This window comes from Marmota monax, unplaced genomic scaffold (assembly GCF_021218885.2).
Source record: "Marmota monax isolate L192 unplaced genomic scaffold, Marmota_monax_Labrador192_F-V1.1 WCK01_AAM20220418_F8-fsc00225, whole genome shotgun sequence".
Lineage (NCBI taxonomy): Eukaryota > Metazoa > Chordata > Mammalia > Rodentia > Sciuridae > Marmota > Marmota monax.
In genome coordinates, this window is record NW_026694524.1 from 1979134 (window position 1) to 1999199 (window position 20066).

A 20066-nucleotide genomic window follows, 5' to 3' on the forward strand; every position below is an offset into this window, starting at 1 on the left:
GTTAAGGCTATAACCCAATCATTTCTCCTCCAAACCTTCTTGCATTATATCACATGTGAGCTTTTGGGGGACACCTCACATCCAAACCATAACGAAGTTCTTCTCAAATATATATATATATATCTTCTCTCAGTCCCCATTACAGACCTATTTCCCTCTGATTGGACCTCCTGACTGTGCATGAGGAATTCTCCTAACCAAATGCTCCTCCTACACAGCATCCTCGGTATTGCCTCATTCATTGCAAGGTAGAAAGCCACCATTATTAGCCTACTTCAAAGAGCCTTGTGACCTGTCTCCTTGCCTCTCACCTTTCTTTTATCAAACACATTCTCTACTTGGCCACCTGCTACCCTCCCCTAAAACTATCTTTTCTTGTCATTATTGCCTGAGCAATATAGCATAACAACCATGCAAGTAGCAATTATATTTAATTGGGTATTATACATCATCTAGAGATTATTAAAATTTAAAAGAGAATGTGTGTGTCGGTTCTATGTAAATACTATGTGGTGACATATATTATGTCACTCTGGCTCACGAGAGGGCCAGTTCCTTGGAAGTAGGGCCCCTCTCTTATTTATCTTTGTTTCCTTAACTTTATATAAGACACTTGATATAAATTTTGACCAACTTTTGTTGAATAAATGACTTGCAACAACTTCAGGGGGAGCTTCTACAAGTTTCCCAGCTCAGGTTCACATTTGCAGAAGTATATTTGGGTTGGGGAAAGAGTTCTCAAATACTTTTTGGTTTTCCCTGCAAAGACGTCCAAAAGGGCTATTGAGCCGAATGGCAGACCTGAATTCGAACTGCCAGCACTTCCTCCTCAGGGGAAAAAATCCAGCTTATGCCATTCAGGGCTTTATGACGTCTCTCTCTCCAGTGCCTCTGGTGCTACTTTCTCCCACCCAAGAAATTGCCTGCTTTTCTATCTTTGTTGACCCTTATTGTCACCACAGAAAAGACCTGGTAGATAGCAACCTGTGAAGCCACCCAGGGTTCAGGGGAATAAAGGAAGTAAAGCAGGGCAGAACAGATGTTGGAGTGGCAAATGGAAAGAAGTTACAGGGGCTGGGGATGTAGCTCAGTGGCAGAGTGCCCACAGAGCGTGCACAAGGTCCTGGGTTCAATTCCCAGCACAGAAAGAAGAGAGGGAGGAGGGGAGATGGAGGAAGAGAAAGTTAGCCCACCAGGAACTCCTCTCAGGTATCCAGAGAATGCATTACTGGCTCCTCTCTGAGTTTCATCTACACTGTCTCCCTGCTAAAGATCTCTGCACCTACAATTCTAACACAGAAGCCACCTACCCAAGTCTGTTCTTTGGTCCAAGCTTTTCTCAAGACAGTGAAATTCCATGCCCCAAATATACTCTCAGAGAGGTTTTACCCCAGTGAGATATCTCAGTCAGGTCAAAGAAAAGAAATGAAAGATGTAAAGAAAGCCAAAGGCGTGGTCAGGTTGAACTTCATTTCCCCAAATTCTCTTCTGTGCTTTCTGTCTGGGTGGGCCACAGAGAGATTCTGTTGGGAATTGGGGAGGGCAGAAAATGGAACAATGGGTCCTTTGATAATTCCCACACATTGTGGCTTAACTGCCAGCTCCCCTTGCTAATGGGAAACAGCATCTGAGTTTATAGCTACTCTACCTTTCCCTGGCTCCTCCTTCAACTTTTTTGACTCCTGGGCCAGGGTTAGCTACATACTGGTGAAGCCCATGTTCAGCAGGACACTGCACCATCAAGGTCAGGAGCAATAAGAACTGACATGGGTTTCAGTCAGTTCTTATACACTCTGGCTTGTGTTTATGGGTTCAATCTTGTCCTTGATCTTCCCCTACTTTTTTTCCACATTCCTTTTCCTGCTGTCTGCCCTGTGAACTTCAAGCCTCCAGCATCAGAAGGAGAGCAGCCTTATAGAGACTGCTTAACTAGTTACCAAGGCTGGCATAAAGTCAAAACCCTGTACAAAATTTTTCAACATCCTGGGCTGGGGGTGTAACTCAGTGGTAGAACATATGCTTAGCATGTGTGAAAACCTAGGTTTAATCCCCAGCACTGAAAAATAATGATGATAATTATAATGATAATGTTGTTGGGGGCTGCAGGTGTAGTTCAGTGGCAGAGTATGTGCTTAGCATAAGTGAGGCCTTGCATTCCACCTCCAGCACCACACACACAAAAAAAAGATCTGGTGATTCTACTTCTCTGATTGAAATCTGACTAATACAGGTGGTACTACCTCAACAAAAGAGTCAGGGGAATGAAGAAACCTGGAAGCTTCTCTCCCAGGCTAGCAGGAGGGTTTTCCTGACAATCAAAATTCTCTCTGAGCCTCCTGGACTCCAGGACCTTTGCACAGCAGAAGTCGCTGAGCTCCTATGGATGGTTTTGCAAGCTTGGATGCACAGATATGTTGTCAGAAGCACTTGGCTTCTTAGCTTTTGATTAGAAAAACAAAAGGGAAAACCAGCAGCCCATAGAAAGAACTAGCCCATTGGAGAATTATAATCAGCGTTAGCATACCTGAATCAAAATGACAGGCCATGAAATAATTTGTTTTACTCTGCATCAACTGCCCTGCCTACCCCAACTGTCAGCTGAATTGCCTGCCACAATGATTATTTCATCTACCAGGGTGAAAATCTTTGAGCATCCCACAAATGCTTCAGTGGCAAAGCCCCAGGGGCCCAGGAATGGAAGAAGACACAGGTTAAAGTTGGAGGTGGGAGGAAAGATACAGAGCCTCCAATGGGAGGGGAAAAACAACTACCACTTCCACCAGCAGGGCATCCAAGATGTCAGTTATTCCATGGAAGAGGTGGCCATGATCACTACCATGTGAGCCTCTGGATGTCAAAGGTTTGACAAGCAGAGGTACAGGAAAGCAAGGGAAAATAGCCCTGACCAGAGCTACTGCTACACAGACACCATGTATAACACTGAGGGGCCCCCTACTTAACCATGGTAAGACATGTCTCCAAAGCAACCATTTTCTAATAATCCGGGCTCAGTAGTTACAAGGATCAGAAACCTCCTCAGATCATTTAAAGGTTATCGTGCTGGAAGTACATTCATCCAGGTCTCCTGGGGACTAGGAAATTGCAAGGCACCTCGTCAGTCCACCTCCATCTCCAGAGCCACATTGCTTCCCAGCTCTACTCCTATCTGGAAGTCTGCTCCATTACCTCTGGGAAGACTGGATCTCTCTGTTAATCATGCTCCTTGCTATTCCAACATTACCTGAAGTTACAGGTTCCTGGACCAAACAGCAACTCCCTCACTCAGCCTCTGAGGAATTGGGGGTTGGGACAGACACCCCAATTAAGAATGCTGCAACTTATCAATCAGTCTGTGTTTAACAGTTTGCTTCTTAGGGACCTCTTAGATGCCACTACCTACTAATTGCTGTGGAGGTTAAAATGTAATTACTCAAAGTTCCTGTCCACAAGGCACTGAACAGCTAAGGAGAGATCTGATGTGCATACAGCATGAGGCCTGTATATCACAGATTGTAGGAAAGGGAAGAAAATAAGGAATGGGAGGGCCAGGAAAGCTGCTTGGAGGAGGTGAGGCCTGAACCTGAAGAAGATAGGATTGGGAAAGTGTCACTGGCAGATTTCCATAGGCAGGGCAAAGATGTGGAAGTGAGAACATGGTATGATTGTGGGAAGTAGTGAATGTCATGACCATTCATTATAGTGTCAGAGAACACTGGGTAAAAGTTGTAATGGCAGGACTGGGGCTGGGGATGGGGATCCAAACTTCATTCTATAAAACAGTGGTTCTCAAGCTTGAGCATGTATCAGAATCCCCTGGGGAGCTTCTTAACCCACACATCACTGGACCCTAGCCCCAGAAGTTCTCATTCAACAGGTTTGAGACAGGGTCTGAGAATTTGTATTTCTAAAAAAAAAAAAAAAAAAAAAAAAAAGTGACTTGAGGAGAGTGGATCTTTCTACATGTGGGCTTAAAAGTGGACAGACAAAGATCCAGAGAGGGATTAGGGAGGTTTGTTGGCAAAAGTAGGGCAGGGCCACACCCACACAGGCTGATGGAGAAAACAGATTGAGGAGGACTCATCCAAGAGATATGGCATCTGCCATAATCCAGACACTGCTTAGGTTTCCTGGAGATATAAGAGTAGGGTCCATAGGATCCGATTCCTGCACTTGAGACATGGACTACCTGTCAGTATTGGAGAGAGAAAGCCCAATAAAGATGTTGCATGTGCAAGGTAAGGAGGTAGTAGGGCCTGAGTTTGAATGCTGGCTCCACCACTATATAAATAACCCTGAATGTGTTCCTCAACTCCTTGGCAATCAGAATCCTCACTGTGGGCTGTCACAGTGCCTCCCCCCATGAAAATGAAAATTAACATGGCAACATAGGCCAGGCACAGAGCACCATGCCCAGAGCAAGCATGCAGTAATATTAGCTATTGTTTTATTATCATCGTGTCAAAAGTCATCTCTTCACACATTTGACCCTCTCAACACTCTCATGAGTAAGGATCACAATTATTAAGGTGACCATCTGTTCAGGTTTGCCTAATGTGGGCCCAGTGTAGGCCTGCTGTGCTGATTTAATTATTAAAAATCACCTGTTTCAGGGGCTGGGGTTGTGGCTCAGCAGTAGAGCACTTGCCTAGCATGTGCTTGGCCCTGGGTTTGATCCTCAGCACCACATAAAAATAAATAAACAGAATAAAGGTATTGTGTCCAACTACAACTAAAAAATAAATGTTTTTTAAAAATCACCTGTTTCCCTTTCAAAAATATCCTGGTTCAGAAGATGAGCCATAGGGTCCCCTTAATTATTATCCTTCAAATGCACATAAGGAAACTGAGGCACAGAAAAATTAAACTTACCCCCAGACATTCAGTTGTCAAGTGACAGGGATAGGATTTGAACCCATGGTAAAGGACATGCTTGTAACTACTTCATCATACTGCCTCCTGAAGCTGGTGTGAAAACCAGTGTTTTGCCTTTGAAATATGGGGTGAGGGCTATCCACCCATCCAGGCCAACACAATACAAAGCAGAATGAAGGGAAGCAGGCAGTCCTCTTGGAGAAGTAAAACACAGAGCTGTGCCAGAAGGTACTCATAGACGCAGGAGAATGGATAAGGCCACATATGGAACTCCACACATTCAGGGTGGCTCTTCATTACTCCTCTCCTGGGAACCCTCCCCAGCTATTACAAAAAAAAAACTTCTCTCAACACCTCTGCTTCTGAGAGACCATTCCATCAGGGCTCACCCAGAACCTTGGCAGAGTACCCAGAATCTATACAAATAGAAGCTCTGCTCAAGGAAAGGATGTCACCCAAAGTTAGAGAATCTTTCATACACAGAAATGAACTCTGTGAGAAATGGAACTTCCAGTGCAAGGGAAACTTTCCATATCTCTCACCCCACAAGAGATGTTTAGTTTTTAAATTTAAGTGGTTTTGACATCTATTCAACACTCCTGAGTATGCTATGCACTCTGACATGATCTGAGGCAAATTCCAAATTCTACATTCACTCCTGGCTCATTCCCCCTCTCTCTCTGCTTCTACTCTTTCTTTGCACTTGACTTTCCATTGTTGACTGAATACCTGAGTATCAGGGAACCCAAATTGATCAACCCAGGTAAATGGTAGCACTGAAAAACTTCCTTGGCAGGGACCTATCATAAACTTGCCAGATCTTGAAGACTTCCAAGCAAAATTGAAATGATTTAGGAACTGTCTACTTTACAGCTTCCCCTCCCTCCTTGAGTACCTGAAACAGTGGGCTTAATAAGTGAGCTCTGCTTGCAAAATAACATGACTGAGAGTTGCAAAGACATTTTTGGATGTCTAAACTATCGAAATCATCCACGTGGTTTCTCCAAAATAATCACTGTGGTGGCAGACACTTGTAGAATGGAATTTAACACACCAAAACACCTCGCGTTGTGTCTGAGTTTCAGAGGAAAAAATAAGCAAAAAGTGCTTTCATAAAAGGAAAAATATCTTCTATTGGAATAGGAAAAAGACTATAAGATTTTCCCCTTAATATCACACAAAATGGGAGTTTTTGCAATTTTAAATATAACACAGCTTGTAGAAATGTTCAGTAACTTTTGGTTTAATTATCCATAACAACTGAGACAGTTATTGAACTGTCATTGTTTTAATTATGGCACGATGATTAATTATGATACATGATTAACCTCAGCTCTGTCTCACAGCATATTTAACAACTAAATCATGCAAAAAAAGTGTTCAGGCATGTAATCGGAAAGTAGTTTTATTAGCACTAGAACTTTCTCTTCTTCTCCCTGGTTACTAGGAGAGCTTGAGAACAGTTCAGCTCACTCAAAGTAAAACTTTGTTTAAGATTTCCCTTGGCTTTCCAACTCTAGCCAGTGAAGGTGACCTTCCTACAGAGAAGAGCAGACTTCCTGTCTTAGAGGGCAAAACCATCCTTCTAATTTTTGATTTCCTAATAGCAGTTTTATTCTTTCCTTCCACACATTTATTTCCAAAGGAGCAAATATTCAAATATGTTCAATGGTGATGAACCTCTCTTTTTTGAATATCTGCTTTTGAAAACAACCAAGTTCAAATGATTAATTTGGGAAATGAGCTTGAGCATAATGTGAGTATACAGAGGCCCAGAATATTGAATGCTTTAAAAGAAGGTTCACACACACATTACACACATTATCTTCCTTACTATTCCTGTGAAGTGTGGGGGGGAAAGCACCATCATTCCCCTTTTACAGAGACAGAAGTTGAATTTCAGTTGGTTCAGGACTTGTAATCCTAACCCACTGCCCTTCTCCATGACTTGATAAAATCACATTTCTCTGGGCTGGTGGCTTCTTGAGAAACAAGAAGCAAAGATTCAGAGAGCCTACTATCTGGAAAAAGGAATCTGTGATAATGCCATCTATCCTAGCCTGTTTTCTGTTGTTATACCTGAATATCATAGACCAATTTATAAAGAATGGAGATTTATTTAGTTCACAGTTATGGAAGTTGGAAAATCCAAGAGCATGGTACTAGCATCTGGTGAGGGCCTCCATGCCTCAACATGACATGGTGGGAGACATCACGTGGTGAGACAGAGCAAGTGTGATAGATAGATCAGGTCTCTCTTCCTGTTTATAAGAATAATGCCATCATAGGGTCCCAATCTCATGACATTATCAAATCCTAATCCCTTCCAAAGGCCCACCTCCAAATGAATTTGAGGGTTAAGTTTTTAACTACAAACTTTTGAGGGATATATCCAAACCCTAGCACCATCCCTAGCCCAAAACCTGGCACAGAAGCTTCCAGGCATGCCAGCTTCCTGAGCTTTGGCATCAGCAACCAAGTATCTGTTGCTTCAGCCCCTCTTTCATGGACCACAGTCACCTGGCTCATGGCATCTCTACTTCTTTCCATATCTCTATCTTTTCCCAGATGGATCTCAAATCTAAATTCCAAAAAGGAGTCAAAATAATTGACTTAACTCTTTACCAATAGACCATTAGGTAGAGCCTTTAATATCAGGTACTTCCTATTCATCAAAAATGACCTCACCCAAGCAGGTGGCTATGGGAGGGGAGCTTCAGCTAGAAGGGCATGGAGAGTGGCATAACTGGTTATGGATGATTCATCTATAACATGGCAGTGATGGTGCTCATGCTGATGACCATGATGGTGACAATGATATGTGCCATATATTGAGTGCAGAGCACATGCCTCTCACCATGCCAAGCTTTCTGTACACATAAGGCTTAAAAACTGAGTCTGTGTTCAAGTCTCAAAGAGATAGCAAGATAGGCAGTAGTAGAGAATTCTAACAACTTCTGTCCTTCCACATGTTAAAGTGAACTATTCATTAGTGTAACTTCTCACATCTTTTCCTAGCTAAAATCACCAAAAGGATAATCCTAATATCTTTCCCCATCTCTTCCCAACATATGAAGTCTGAAAGGGAGTCATATAGGATTCCAGCTCTCTTTTGTTCTTGTCACCCTGAGATGCAGTATTGGGATAATGGTTAAATGGATTCAATATATAAATAAGCCTTGGGTGGTCAATGCCTGTCCAGAGGCAACCTGGCACTGATTCTTCTTGAAGGCATCATTGCTGTCTGGAATAGAGCTTCAAACCTTCTGAGAAGGCAGAGCTGGCTTCTTGGTGTGATTTGAGTGTCAGTAATTCCATCTCTCCTCTAAGCATCTATGATTCCCTCCTGAGAGATTTTATCTTATTTTTAAAATTTTTTAAATTTATTATTCTAATTTGTTATATATTACAGAAGGATGCATTACAATTCATATTACACATATAGAGCACAATTTTTCATATCCCTGGTTTTACACAAAGTAGAGTCACACCATTTGTGTCTTCATACATGTACTTAGGGTAACGATGTCCATCTCGTTCCACCATCTTTCCTACCCCCATGTCCCCTCCCTTCCCCTCCCTACCTTGAGATTTTATTTTATTTTATTATTTTAAATGGTATCTCACTGTGTTTCCCAGGCTGTCCTTGGAACTCCTGGGCTCAAGTGATCTTCCTGCCACAGCCTCCCAGCTGTTCCTAGATTTTGAAGGTTACCTAGGTTTCTAGATCAACATTATTATAGTGTGCATATCCCCTTTTAAAAGATAACTCATTGAGTTTTGTTAGCCAAACCCTTCCAGGGAAAGATGACAGCTGTTTGAGGAATGATGAAGAAGCTATCACCAAATATCCTTACTCTACTATCAAGATTGCACAACCATTTGTATTTGCATCCAAGGTAATGGGAGAGGTCTGCCCAGAGACTTCTTCCAAGGTTCCTAAGACAGGCAGGCTGAATCACATTTAATTCTTTATCTCCATGCTCCATGTTTGTGTTCCTCAGATGTGCCTAATAGCAAAACCCAGGACACCTGTCAAAATATAGAGTCCTACACCCCTACCAGACCTATTTATCCAAAATTTTTACACAAGGGCCTAGTGATCTGTATTTTTACCTTTATTTTATTTATTTATTGTTTTATATGGTGCTGCAGATTGAACCCAGGGCCTCGAATGTGCTAGACAAATGCTCTACCACTGAGCCACTTCCCCAGCCCCACAATCTGTGTTTTTATATACTCTGAAGGCTTTGGGACATATTGCCCATTCCAAAATCACTGATTTTTTTCCCTCTCTCTGCCTACCAGGGTTTGGGTATGAAAGAAAGCCTGGGCACCAGTAAGCAGCATAATCTTTACTAAGCCACGTCCCTTTCCTGGTCTTTATTCTCATCTGGAAAATGGGAGTGTTCTACTAGATCACTTAATAATGCAGTCTACCATTTGCATTTGCCAGTATGGACTATGAAAATTAATGTCACAATGTTTTCAACACATTTTTGAAGCCCTTTTCCAATCAACCACTGTAAAATTCCAGGAGAGTCACCAGGGCAAGAAAGCACAAAAGGCTCTTGAGTTCTTGTGTTTACTGAGATAACACCTGTGAAGAGGCCTAGCACAGGGCCTAATACTGAGAACTTCCAGAAAGTATTAGCATTCTTCTCCCAACTGTGTCATGCCAACTATGTTTTCAAATGGCAATCCCTACAGAGTTGTGCTATTCTTCTATGCATCCCTGTGACCAAAATACCTGACAAGGACAACTTAGAGAAGAAAAAATTTACTTGAGTTCACAGTTTTGGAGGTTCAGTCCATAGAAGGCCAGATCCATTGATGTGGGCCCAAGATGAGGCAGAACATCATGGCAGAGGAACACTGCTCAGCTTGTAGCATCCAGGAGGGAGGGAGGGAGAGAGAGAGAGAGAGAGAGAGAGAGAGAGAGAGAGAGAGAGAGAGAGAGAGAGAGAGAAAGGGGCCATGGACAGATATAGTCCAGGTCACTCTGCCACACGACCAGTGATCTTCTTCCTCTATCCATGCCCCACATTCCTACAGTTACCACCCAATAGTCCATTCAAATTATTAATCCATCAAATGGATTAAGCCACTGATGAGGTTACAGTTTCTCATAATCTAATCATCTCACCTCTGAACATTCTGAACTTTCCTGTATTGATCTCTTTGGAGGGCATTTTCAGATCCAAACCATAACAAGAAGCTTCTGCACCAGACCTCTACACACAGTTCCAATACTACCCTACAGACTCACCAACATACAGGACTACTGGCAGTGGGATACCGTTGTACAATATGCTGCAACAACAAGTGGTCAACTCCAAAGTCTGGACTCTTTCTGTCACATTCTGGCCTCTATATGTGCCATCTTTTACTCCTGGCCTCCAAGCCTCCACAATCCTGTGTAGCCTGCTCATCCCTCTCCCACCAGCTCCCCCAGGAGTACTCTTTCCCCTGTACCTTAACCCCCATCCCAGAGGTCACCCTGTCCTCCTTCTGCTCAGCACCCTCTCCTATGTCCTGGGGATCTCTACCCCACCATCAGCCCAGCCCATCAACCCCAAGGTCTCCTGGACCAGCAGAACCTGCCTGTGCCCTAGAAGCATTCAGAATCCTTTCACTTCTCTCTCCCACATACCTGCAGGGACTACCCAGCCCCTTCCTGCGCTGCCCTTCACAGAGACTCCTAGACCGTGTGGTTCGGCGATATGCTGAGGTAGCTGATGCTGGCAGCATCTTCATGGACCACTTTACTGACCGTGACAAGCTGCGCCTGCTCTACACGCTCTCTGTCAATGCTCACCCCATCCTCCTACAGGTATGCTAGGTTGAATGATCAACCCCCTTTATAGCCTTCTCTGGGGCCACCAGCCCATGTTAGTCCTTTTGTGACATTTGGTAATTACTGTTTGGCTTCTGCAGTGTAAAAGTGCTGCAGCTGCTGTAGAAGAAAGAGGTGTGGGAGTGCAAGGCTGGCATTGTGAGGAGGAGGTGATTGTAGGCATCTTTGCTGCTTGAGGCAGCCATGAAGGGTTTTGTGAAAGAGAGCAACTTTGACCTGTGCCTCAAATATCAGTAAAATTTGAGCAAACACAGAGGGTTGGGAAATAGCCAAAGTGTGGCTTACTCCTGCAGCTAAGCTTAGAAAGGAGAAATAAATGAAAGTAAACTAACTGTCCATCAATTAGGAGGATACTCAAATAAATAAGGATGCATTAGGGTTTGAGGATACACTGGTTAAAGAGACAGGTATGGTGGCTCTTGCCTTTGGGAACTTCTAATCTAATGGCAGAGACAGACACTTAACTGTAAACAAACACCCCCAGAACATGTGGAGCCCAATCTCCCTGACCCCAAAAGTCAGGATATGGAAGTTGCATAATGAACAGAGAGGAAACTAGGAAGGAGGAAGAGGAGGAAAAGGAGGAAGAAGAATAAAAGACAGAGAAAGAGAAAAGGAAGAGAGAGAAGACAGGAAGGAAGAGGAGGGGAGAAAGTACAGGTAGAGGAGAAAGGCACTACAGCAAAGACAGTTCATAAATATTGGCCAAAGGAATGATGGATACCTGAATACCTAATAATGACTCTCCTTTATTGAGCACCTGCTTTACTGATCACTACTCTATCACTGAGGTGCACCCCCAGCCCAACTTTGCCAGGCATTGTGTTGAATGTTTGATATAATTATGTCAGTTGATGCTCACAACAACCTTCCAAGAATTTCATTATCGTCTCCTTTTCTAGATGAGGTTAAGTGAGTCCCAGAGATATGAAGTGATTTGGCAAAGTCACTTAGACAGTGTCATCAATGGAATCCAAACCCAGAACTCTCTGATGTCAGAGGCCATGCCTTTTCTGCTAAAACCTGCCTGGTAACATTTGCATTTAAAATATTAGGGGCAGAGAAGGAATTGCTGGTTGTCCTGCGCTCTTTTATCCCATTGTTCTAATCTTGGTTGGTGACAGCAGCAGACCCTGTCTACACCTGGACTTGGCTTCTGAGAGGCCTGGCTAAGACCATGGGGACTAGGACTTTCCACTCAACCCTGAGCTCCTCCAAGAAAGAGCAGAGCATGGAACTAATAATGCGTTTGTGGCTTCACATTTAAACAATGACAGTAGGCCCAGGACCTCCTACAAAAGCACATAGTGAAGGCTGGGATTGTGGCTCAGCAGTAGAGCACTTGCCTGGCATGTGTGAGGCACTGGGTTTGATTCTCAGCACCACTAAAAAAAAAAAAAAAAAAAAAAAAAAAAAAAAATTCTTAAAAAAAAAAAAAAAGCACATAGTGAGAAAGGTCCCCTCTAGTCAGGTGAAACTCAAAGAGTAAATGGGCATGGGATTTTCATAACATGAAATAAAATGAGCAAAAGGGACAGAAAATTATGACATTGGGGAAGACTGTTGTTTGGGTTTTTTGTTTTGTTTTGTTTAGAGCTGGGGATCAAACCCAGGGCCTTGTGCATGCTAGGCAAGCATTCTACCAACTGAGCTGCACCCCCAGCCTAACTTTGTTTTTTTTTAAAGAAAGAAAAGGGGATTTTTTGTTATTTATTCCATAGTTTAAAGAAACACCCTTCTAGATATAGCTGCTTTAATACACTGTCAAGAAAAAAAACAGCTAGGACTCCCTCCCCTCTTTTTCACCTCACAAATGTGCAAGTTGGGAGTTCTTAACAGGAGTCAGGCTATGCTATGCTTCCTTAGGCCAGTGTTAGGATATCTAGAAGGGTCCAGTTAGCTGAGAAGCATCTGTGAGTATGTAGTTACCTCAGCTAGGCAGATTCACCCAGGGCTGTCTGGAAAGAAAGTTAAGGTCAGTGCAGGGGTTCCCCAAATCTGAATTTCCCAAGGGCTACAATCATGATTTTTGTCCTGCACTGTTATTTTTATTTATTTTTTAGATATCTCACTCTTGCCAGGCTGGCCTCAAACTCTTAAGCTCACATGATCCTCCTGCCTCAGCCTCCCAAGTAGCTGGGATGACAGGTTGTAACCTGTTGTCACACCCAGCTTGCACTGTTATTTTTAAAAATATTTTTCTTTGAATCAGCTTTAAGTTGACTCTCCATTGTTTTTCCCACAGTCTCTTCGTAAGTAGTGATATCTCAAGTCCTTGTGAAATCTCAAGTCCTACTCATATTTTTCCAACACTACAACTGTTAGACATATTTCTCTGAATCCTGGATACCATCAAAAAATTTTGCAGGTCCATTAGCATTCTCATACCCTGCTCAGAAGAAACAGTTAAAATACACTGCACAGAAATGAGAAGAGCCTCCTTCTAAAGTCTTTCCATCAATGACAGAATGTGAAAGGGATGGCCGGTTGGGGGGGGGGGAGTGTAGGGGTATTGCCATGTTCCAAGAAGTATAAAAATGATGAAGAAACACTTTGCTGGTGTATTTTGAGAGCAGGGATGCCTGTGTGAGGCTGATTTTTCTGTGTTCTCTCAGTGAGAGGTAGGGAGAGAGCTGTCTCCATGAGATTTTTCTCTCATTCGCTAATACCTGTTCCTTCCGGCTTGGCAGATCTTCCCTGGGGCGGAGGGATGGCCGCTGCCCAAGTACCTGGGCTCCTGTGGCAGATTCCTTGTCAGCACCAGCACCAGGCCACTGCAGGAATTCTATGGTGCACCCCCAGACCAAGCAGCTGACCTCGCCTACCAGCTCCTTGGTGTCCTGGAGTCCCTGAGAAGCAATGATTTGAACTATTTCTTCTACTTCACCCATGTTGATGCAGGCATGTTTGGCATCTTTAACAACGGGCATCTGTTCATCCGGGATGCCAGAGCACTGGGCGTCATCGACAAGCAGGAAGGTACCCAGCATGGGCCTGGCTGAGCAGCTGTCAAGGGGGATGTCAGGGTGACAGAAGCTAAGGAGGGGTGACCTGGGGTCACACAATTGGGCCTTTCCAGTGTCCATGTGTTACAGTGAGAGCAAGCCAAGTTTGGGGCATATTAGATGTTGTGTAAAATGTCCCTTAACCCTGTTCAGATTTTGCCTCTAGCTCCAGCTCCAAAGCGGAAATGAATTTGACCTTGTCCACAAGGGGCATTGTCCACAGTAGCTCAGCCCCAACTGCACCCTTCCAGGGCAGTGCTATTGTCCAGTTGGGTTTATGAAGCCCAGTAACCTGCCCTGGCCCTCCTCACACATAGACTTCCAGGGCCCATCTTCCTCTCAGAGCCTTTTTTAGCAGATGCTTTTAGCCTTTATCTAAAACTTAAATATCTGGCTGGTTCACTGGCGCATTTGGCAATCCATATTGGCACATCTGCTTTTTATAAAGTTTTCAAATTAAAAAGCATGGAACTGAATGAGGTGTATGAGTGACTCATGTTCTTCACTATGTGCAAAGGCTCATCCAGCAGTCTAGAGCCCTTTAAACATCCCAATTTCCCATGGTGACCACATTTTTTGAATCTAATAATAAAACAAAAATTTTCTTTTCCCACTTCTGATTTTGTTTATATGAGGAAGTCTACAAAGATAGAAGAATTTAAACAGCACTTACTCATTTTCTGATGTGCCTTTATTGGTAAAAATCGAAACAAGGCTGATTCTAGAATATTCAAGATACATAAATCACTGGACTGGTATCCACCCCATTACAACCTGTTGAATGCATATTTTGGATTACCTGTTTTTTATCCTAACTTTGTATCTTAAAAAGGCAAGTGAAAGCAGTCCTAATAATTTATTGAGTTCCCTAGTTCAGTAGAAATGGAAAAATAACAATATGGATGTGACCCCTTATCCCTACCAGAAATAAAGCCTTTCCCAACTTCTGGTAGGGATAAGTGGGTTTTCCATGTTCAGGTCTCAACCTATTGTAACAGAGAGAGTTCCTCCCATGTTGTTTTCAGAAGAGGCCATTTGTGTCCCTGAGCTTTAAATTCTTGGTGACAGGGAAATGCTGGGAGAGTAAACCACTTCACCCAGAAATTGTAATTAGTGGTGTCCTCCATCAAGGAAAACAGGTTGTAGAGTGTGTGATCTTCTCCTTCTCTTTTCTAGGTAGCCAAGTAGCCACCAGGGCAGGAGAAGATCAAGACATTTTTAGCTGCCTGGTTTCTGGCTGCCAGGCCCAGCTGCCCTCCTGCAATATGGTTCCTGAGAAGCAGAGCCTTGTGCTGGTCTGTCAGCAGTTGCTGCCTCGACTTCTTCAGGGGAGGTTCCCCTCCCCAGTACAAGAGGAGATAGACACTGCTCTTGCTCAGTGTGGCGAGGAGGCCAGCCCAGATCCAGAAGTCCTTGGGGCTGCCACCCGGCTGAAGGACATCTTGAGGCCCCTGAGAACCTGTGACCCCAGATTTGCCTACCGCTACCCAGACTGCAAGTACAATGATAAGTTCTGAGGAGCTGGATCCCAGGCTGATCTAGAGGGGATGACACACTTGGCTGCCAGGTCAAACAAAGCATCTCTATGTCAAACATTAATAGAAATGCATATTCACCTCCCAGGGGCTAAAGAACACTCAAACTAAGGAGGACAGTTGTAACAAATCATGTGATTGCCCCTCCTGGCAATGTCATGGCAGAACTGAGATGTCATGGCAGAACCCAGGGATGGGCATCAGCGAACCTGGGTATGGACACTCACTCAATGTGTTTGAGCCTTGGTTTCTTCTCTTCTCCACCAGAGTTTCATAAAGGTGAAAGAAGACAGAGATGTAAGAGATCTGGGACACATGCTCACTAGCCCCAGTCCAGGTGGTGACAAAGCATGTTCCAAAAGCACACATAGGTGGGCTGAGAAAGAGCCATGCAGGTCACAAGGCTGGTGTAGAGGGAAGGCAGGGTGAAAGTAAGTCTCTGGACTACTGGAATTTTAGATTCAGACAAAGAGACCAACTTCCTGTTCCCTGTTCTTCCTGCCATGCTTCTCACACCACTGTGGGGGAGCAGACTGCAGGCCAAGGGGACATACCCACCATTGTCTTCTCCTGAGCCGCACTTCAGGTACCTGGAATTCCCTACTTCTACATAGGAGGCACCTTATAGTGTGGGGAGAAACCAGGACGAAGAAGAGAAGGGGACAGCCAGAGCCAGTGTGTTAGTTTCATTCCTCTAAGAAGTGGGTGCCGGAACAGGATTCTATGGGTGAGAATTTTCTTAGGGAAAGTGCCTGTGGGAAAGGCAAAAAGGAGGAAGCAAAGCGCTTAGAGAAAAAACAAAGCCAGCCACCAGACAAATCCCATGTCTCCCATGATGGACCTCTCTTATTATCTCTGCTGTACTCAGTCATTGGCAAAAGCAGGCTATGAAAGTGTAACCTCAGTCCAATCACAAAGATGGACTTCACAGCACAGTAGCTGGGGTACCAAGTATCTACTGCTTTCTAGAACATTTTTAATGTAGCCACAACTGGGAACCAGGGTGGGCTCTTTCCATACCATGTGCTCCAGAATACAACTGTAAGGAGTCAGAATTTTCATTCAAACTTGGCTTCACAGGCCATTACAAAATTATATTTTTCAAGTCAGCCATTAGAACACAGTTTAGTTAACAGTCAGTCTGCTTTATACCTTTTAAATTAAACATTTAGCCACATGAGATGTGGACTTCCATGTATGCAACAGTAGTGGGGTTCTTCTAGACCTTCTCCCAGTCTCCTACCAACCTTCTTTCCCCAGGGACCTTTAAGTCTACCTCCTCTTTTCTACCTCTAAATCAACACCTTTAAGGTCAGAACACTTGGCTTAACATGACTCACTATGAAGATGGAGAAACTGAGGCCCAGGGATGAAGAATGATTTGCTGGGATAGTTCCAGAACCCATGCTACCAACCCATGCTCCTCTTGTCTTCCCCATCAGCTTCTGACTCTCGTCCTGTGCTATTCAAATCTAGTCCTTTCACTTACATTTAAAGATGGGCCCCCAAAAGTCTTATTTTTTGTCATGTGCTATGTTGCCCTTTGGGTTTGCTTTTGACTGCTCCAGACACAGCCACATGGCAACCATGATAGTGAGGATGACAGGCCAAGCTTGTGGAATAGCAAGCTTCAATTGCCTGAGAATCTGAAACTGCCTTCCAGCTTGTTCTGGAAGGTGAAGTCTGACCACCCTTCCCACCTGCACAGCCACCCTTCTCCCTTCTGACCTGCATGCACTGTGTCCTCCTAGCCTGGACATTATCCTGTCCAGAGTCCAGAGAAGAGTCACAGCCTCTAGACTTTCCAGAATTCCACTGAAGAATAAGGGTGGTCACAGAGACCCTCCAACACTCAGCCCATCTCTCTAGTTGCAGGTGTTTTTCCATTGCAAAATTGTTCCATATGATGAGTGACTTTGAGTGAGGTCCCCAGGGAGTACAAAAATGGACCCTTTCACGGGCGATGAAGAAACCTTCCTCTAACCCCTCTATCACAATTCTGCCCACTTTCACAGAACTCCAGACCTTTCCTTCAGACCAGTCTCTTGAGACTCTGAGGAATGTTCCTTCAAAACCATCACATAACCCCTGGAGCTGCTGAGTGTTAGGCAGGAAATACAGACTCAGATCCCTCGTGAATTAGGAGAAAGAGATCTTGGTGCCCTACTTGACTGAGTCCCAGGAGAAAGCAAAGAACCAAACCGCCCAAGCACCCTCAGGGGGCTATTGAGAGATTGTTTTTAGTGCAAATTATAATCAAATTCTGTATTTGTGCAGCTGTGCTCACATCCGCAGTACAGGCCAAGAGCTAATGAAGGCAGGACAGATAGATGTTAGGCAGAAGCTATGTATGCTTTGGAATGGCTTAGAAATGATTCTCCAACAATGAATTTTTGCAGGTTCAGGAGGTTACAGAGTCCCTTTTCTCATATGCTTTCAGGACAGAGCAGATGTGTCGCTCTTGTCAACAGGCCTAAAAAATCACAGGCCCCACTCAGGCATTGCCTTCAGGAGATGTGTCCCACCCACACCCCATACAATCTACAGACCATCTCTGCCACTCCCTTCCTGTGGCAGAAACAGAGCAGAGTTGTCTGAATCCACTCCCTACTTTAAGGAACAACTGTCTGCCTAGCTGTTGACCCCTTTTGACTCTGCCTCAGCTACCCTGCAGCTTCAGAGTTACACCCTTCCTAGGGCATAGTCATATCCAGTGACTGGGTTTGGTGAGGTGTGATAGCCCAGCCATATTGGTTCACTGAGTAACAACTTTGACAGGCAATTCTCATTCCAGAACTCCCCACTGAGCTGGTCAAGACTCTACTGGGCCTATATCACAGTCTAACTTCCCTCTGCCCATTCTGCTTCCCCTGTATTCTTTTTACAGATATCTGTCCCTCTTAAACATCTTGCACCCTGTAGTGGGTTGAATGGCGGCCCCCAGAAAAATATGTCTACATTCCTAATCCTGAGAACCTGTGATGGTGACTTTACATGGAAAAGACATGATTAAGTAAAGGATCTTGAATGGAGGGTATTATCTAGGATTATCCAGTTAGACCCTAAATGCCATCCCATATAACCTTATAAGAGAAAAGCAAAGAGAATTTTGAGACAGAAGAAGAGGGGCAATGTGAAAATTGAGGCCAAGTCTAGGGCAATGTGACCACAAGCCAAGGAACTCTGGCAGCCACCAGAAACTAGAAGAGGCAAGGAATAGATTCACCTCCAGAGTCTCCAGAGAGAGTGAGGTCTTGCTGACATATTGATTTCAGATCAGTGAAATTGACTTCAGATTTCTGGCCTCTAGAATTGTGAGATAATAATTTTTTTTTAGCCACTTTGCAGTAATTTGTTATAGCAACCACAGGAAACCAACATAAACTCCCAAATCCATCTTAGTATCTGCTTCTAGAGAACCCAACTTATGACACACATCAACTCCAACCTAGTGTAATTGATTCAAAAGCAAGCCAAGAACACTCAATGTCAAGCATAAGGAAATTCTGGAGAAGTATGTGATGCCTTCATACTCAGGGTTGATGGTGACCTTCTCCAACTTACAAAGTTCTAATGTTTACTGAAGACCCTGTGTGGGTGCTATCTTGACCCAAATCTTTCTCTTACATACCAGCCCTGACAGGTCACTTTCTGAACCTTATGTCAACTCCTGGACCACAGTTCTGTGTCCCACTTGGGACTAATCCCAAGAGTATACCAGAAAGATCTGTGTCCCACCCTCCCATCCACCTGGAAACTTCCTGAGCATGGTGGTAATGTGGGGCACTTTGTATTCCCCATAGCAACACAGGGCTAGACACAGCAGATGCTGGGAAAATGTTCCTACTGAGAACAATGACTGTGTTCTTCTGCCCTATTTGCTTGGTGGTGTTCATACACCATACTGGCTATATATAGGACAGAGCCCCTTCCCCAGGAACAGTGCCTTCCCCTCAACAGCTAGGAGACAGGTGAGTCAACACTCAAGTGACTTCAGCCAGAACAAAAATATCATCATGTATTCTCAGTCCCCTGAAATTTTATTGGAGGCATTAGAGTATATTTCTGAGTTAGATCAGTCAATACCTTTTAGCCTACAGAACAGGTTACATTATTTGTTGGACCCAGAGGAAAATGAAAATGCAAGGTCTCCTATTCAAAAATAAGAATTGCATGATGAGACAATAAAGCATGAAATTAAACTCAGACCCTCTACAACTGTACAGTTTGCAGGATTATACTTGGCATTGAATGCTCTTGGCATTTTCTGGGAGCTCATTTGATTTCTATATCCAAGGGGAGCAGGGGTGGGACCAGGGGTGATGTATAAATATGTAACAACTGCCATGGCAAAGACCTATGAGAACAGACTCTACTGGCTTCCACCATCAGCAGGGTCTAACCACAGCCCCAGGGGCAAGTCCTTCTTTCCACAGGAGGAAACTAGTTTCAGTGATTTGCTAAAAGTGACAATTTTTAGGTCTCTTGCTTTCCCAGTCCTCTCCTAAAGCATCTGACTTCTGCCTATAAGCAATTCCACAAACCTGAACATTTCCTCTAGAATTAAAATAAATATTTTGTTGGATTTGTGTTCTTTTGGGGACGATCTAGAGCTTTGGAATCAGACAGACCTAGTATCAACCCATGACTATGGTAGTTACTGTGTAACCTTTGGCAGGTTACTGAACCTTTCTGAGCCTTACTTTCTACATCTATAAAATGAGGAGAAAAATATTTACTCCAGGGACATTGCCTTGTTTAAATAGTGTGATGTCTCTCAAGACCCTATATTTGAAG

The 20066-nt window shown here is 43.9% G+C and overlaps 1 protein-coding gene across 1 annotated transcript in view; it reads left to right on the plus strand.

The window, feature by feature from the left end:
• Dipk2b (divergent protein kinase domain 2B) overlaps positions 1-19854 on the plus strand; it is a 41034-nt gene extending 21180 nt beyond the window's left edge. Inside the window, exons 3-5 of the mRNA XM_046420204.2 lie at positions 10532-10705; positions 13420-13708; positions 14911-19854. Of these exons, the coding sequence (XP_046276160.1) occupies positions 10532-10705; positions 13420-13708; positions 14911-15251 (804 nt within the window). The 3' untranslated portion in view covers positions 15252-19854. The remainder of the gene's footprint in view (positions 1-10531; positions 10706-13419; positions 13709-14910) is intronic.
• The last annotated feature ends 212 nt before the right edge of the window (positions 19855-20066 follow it).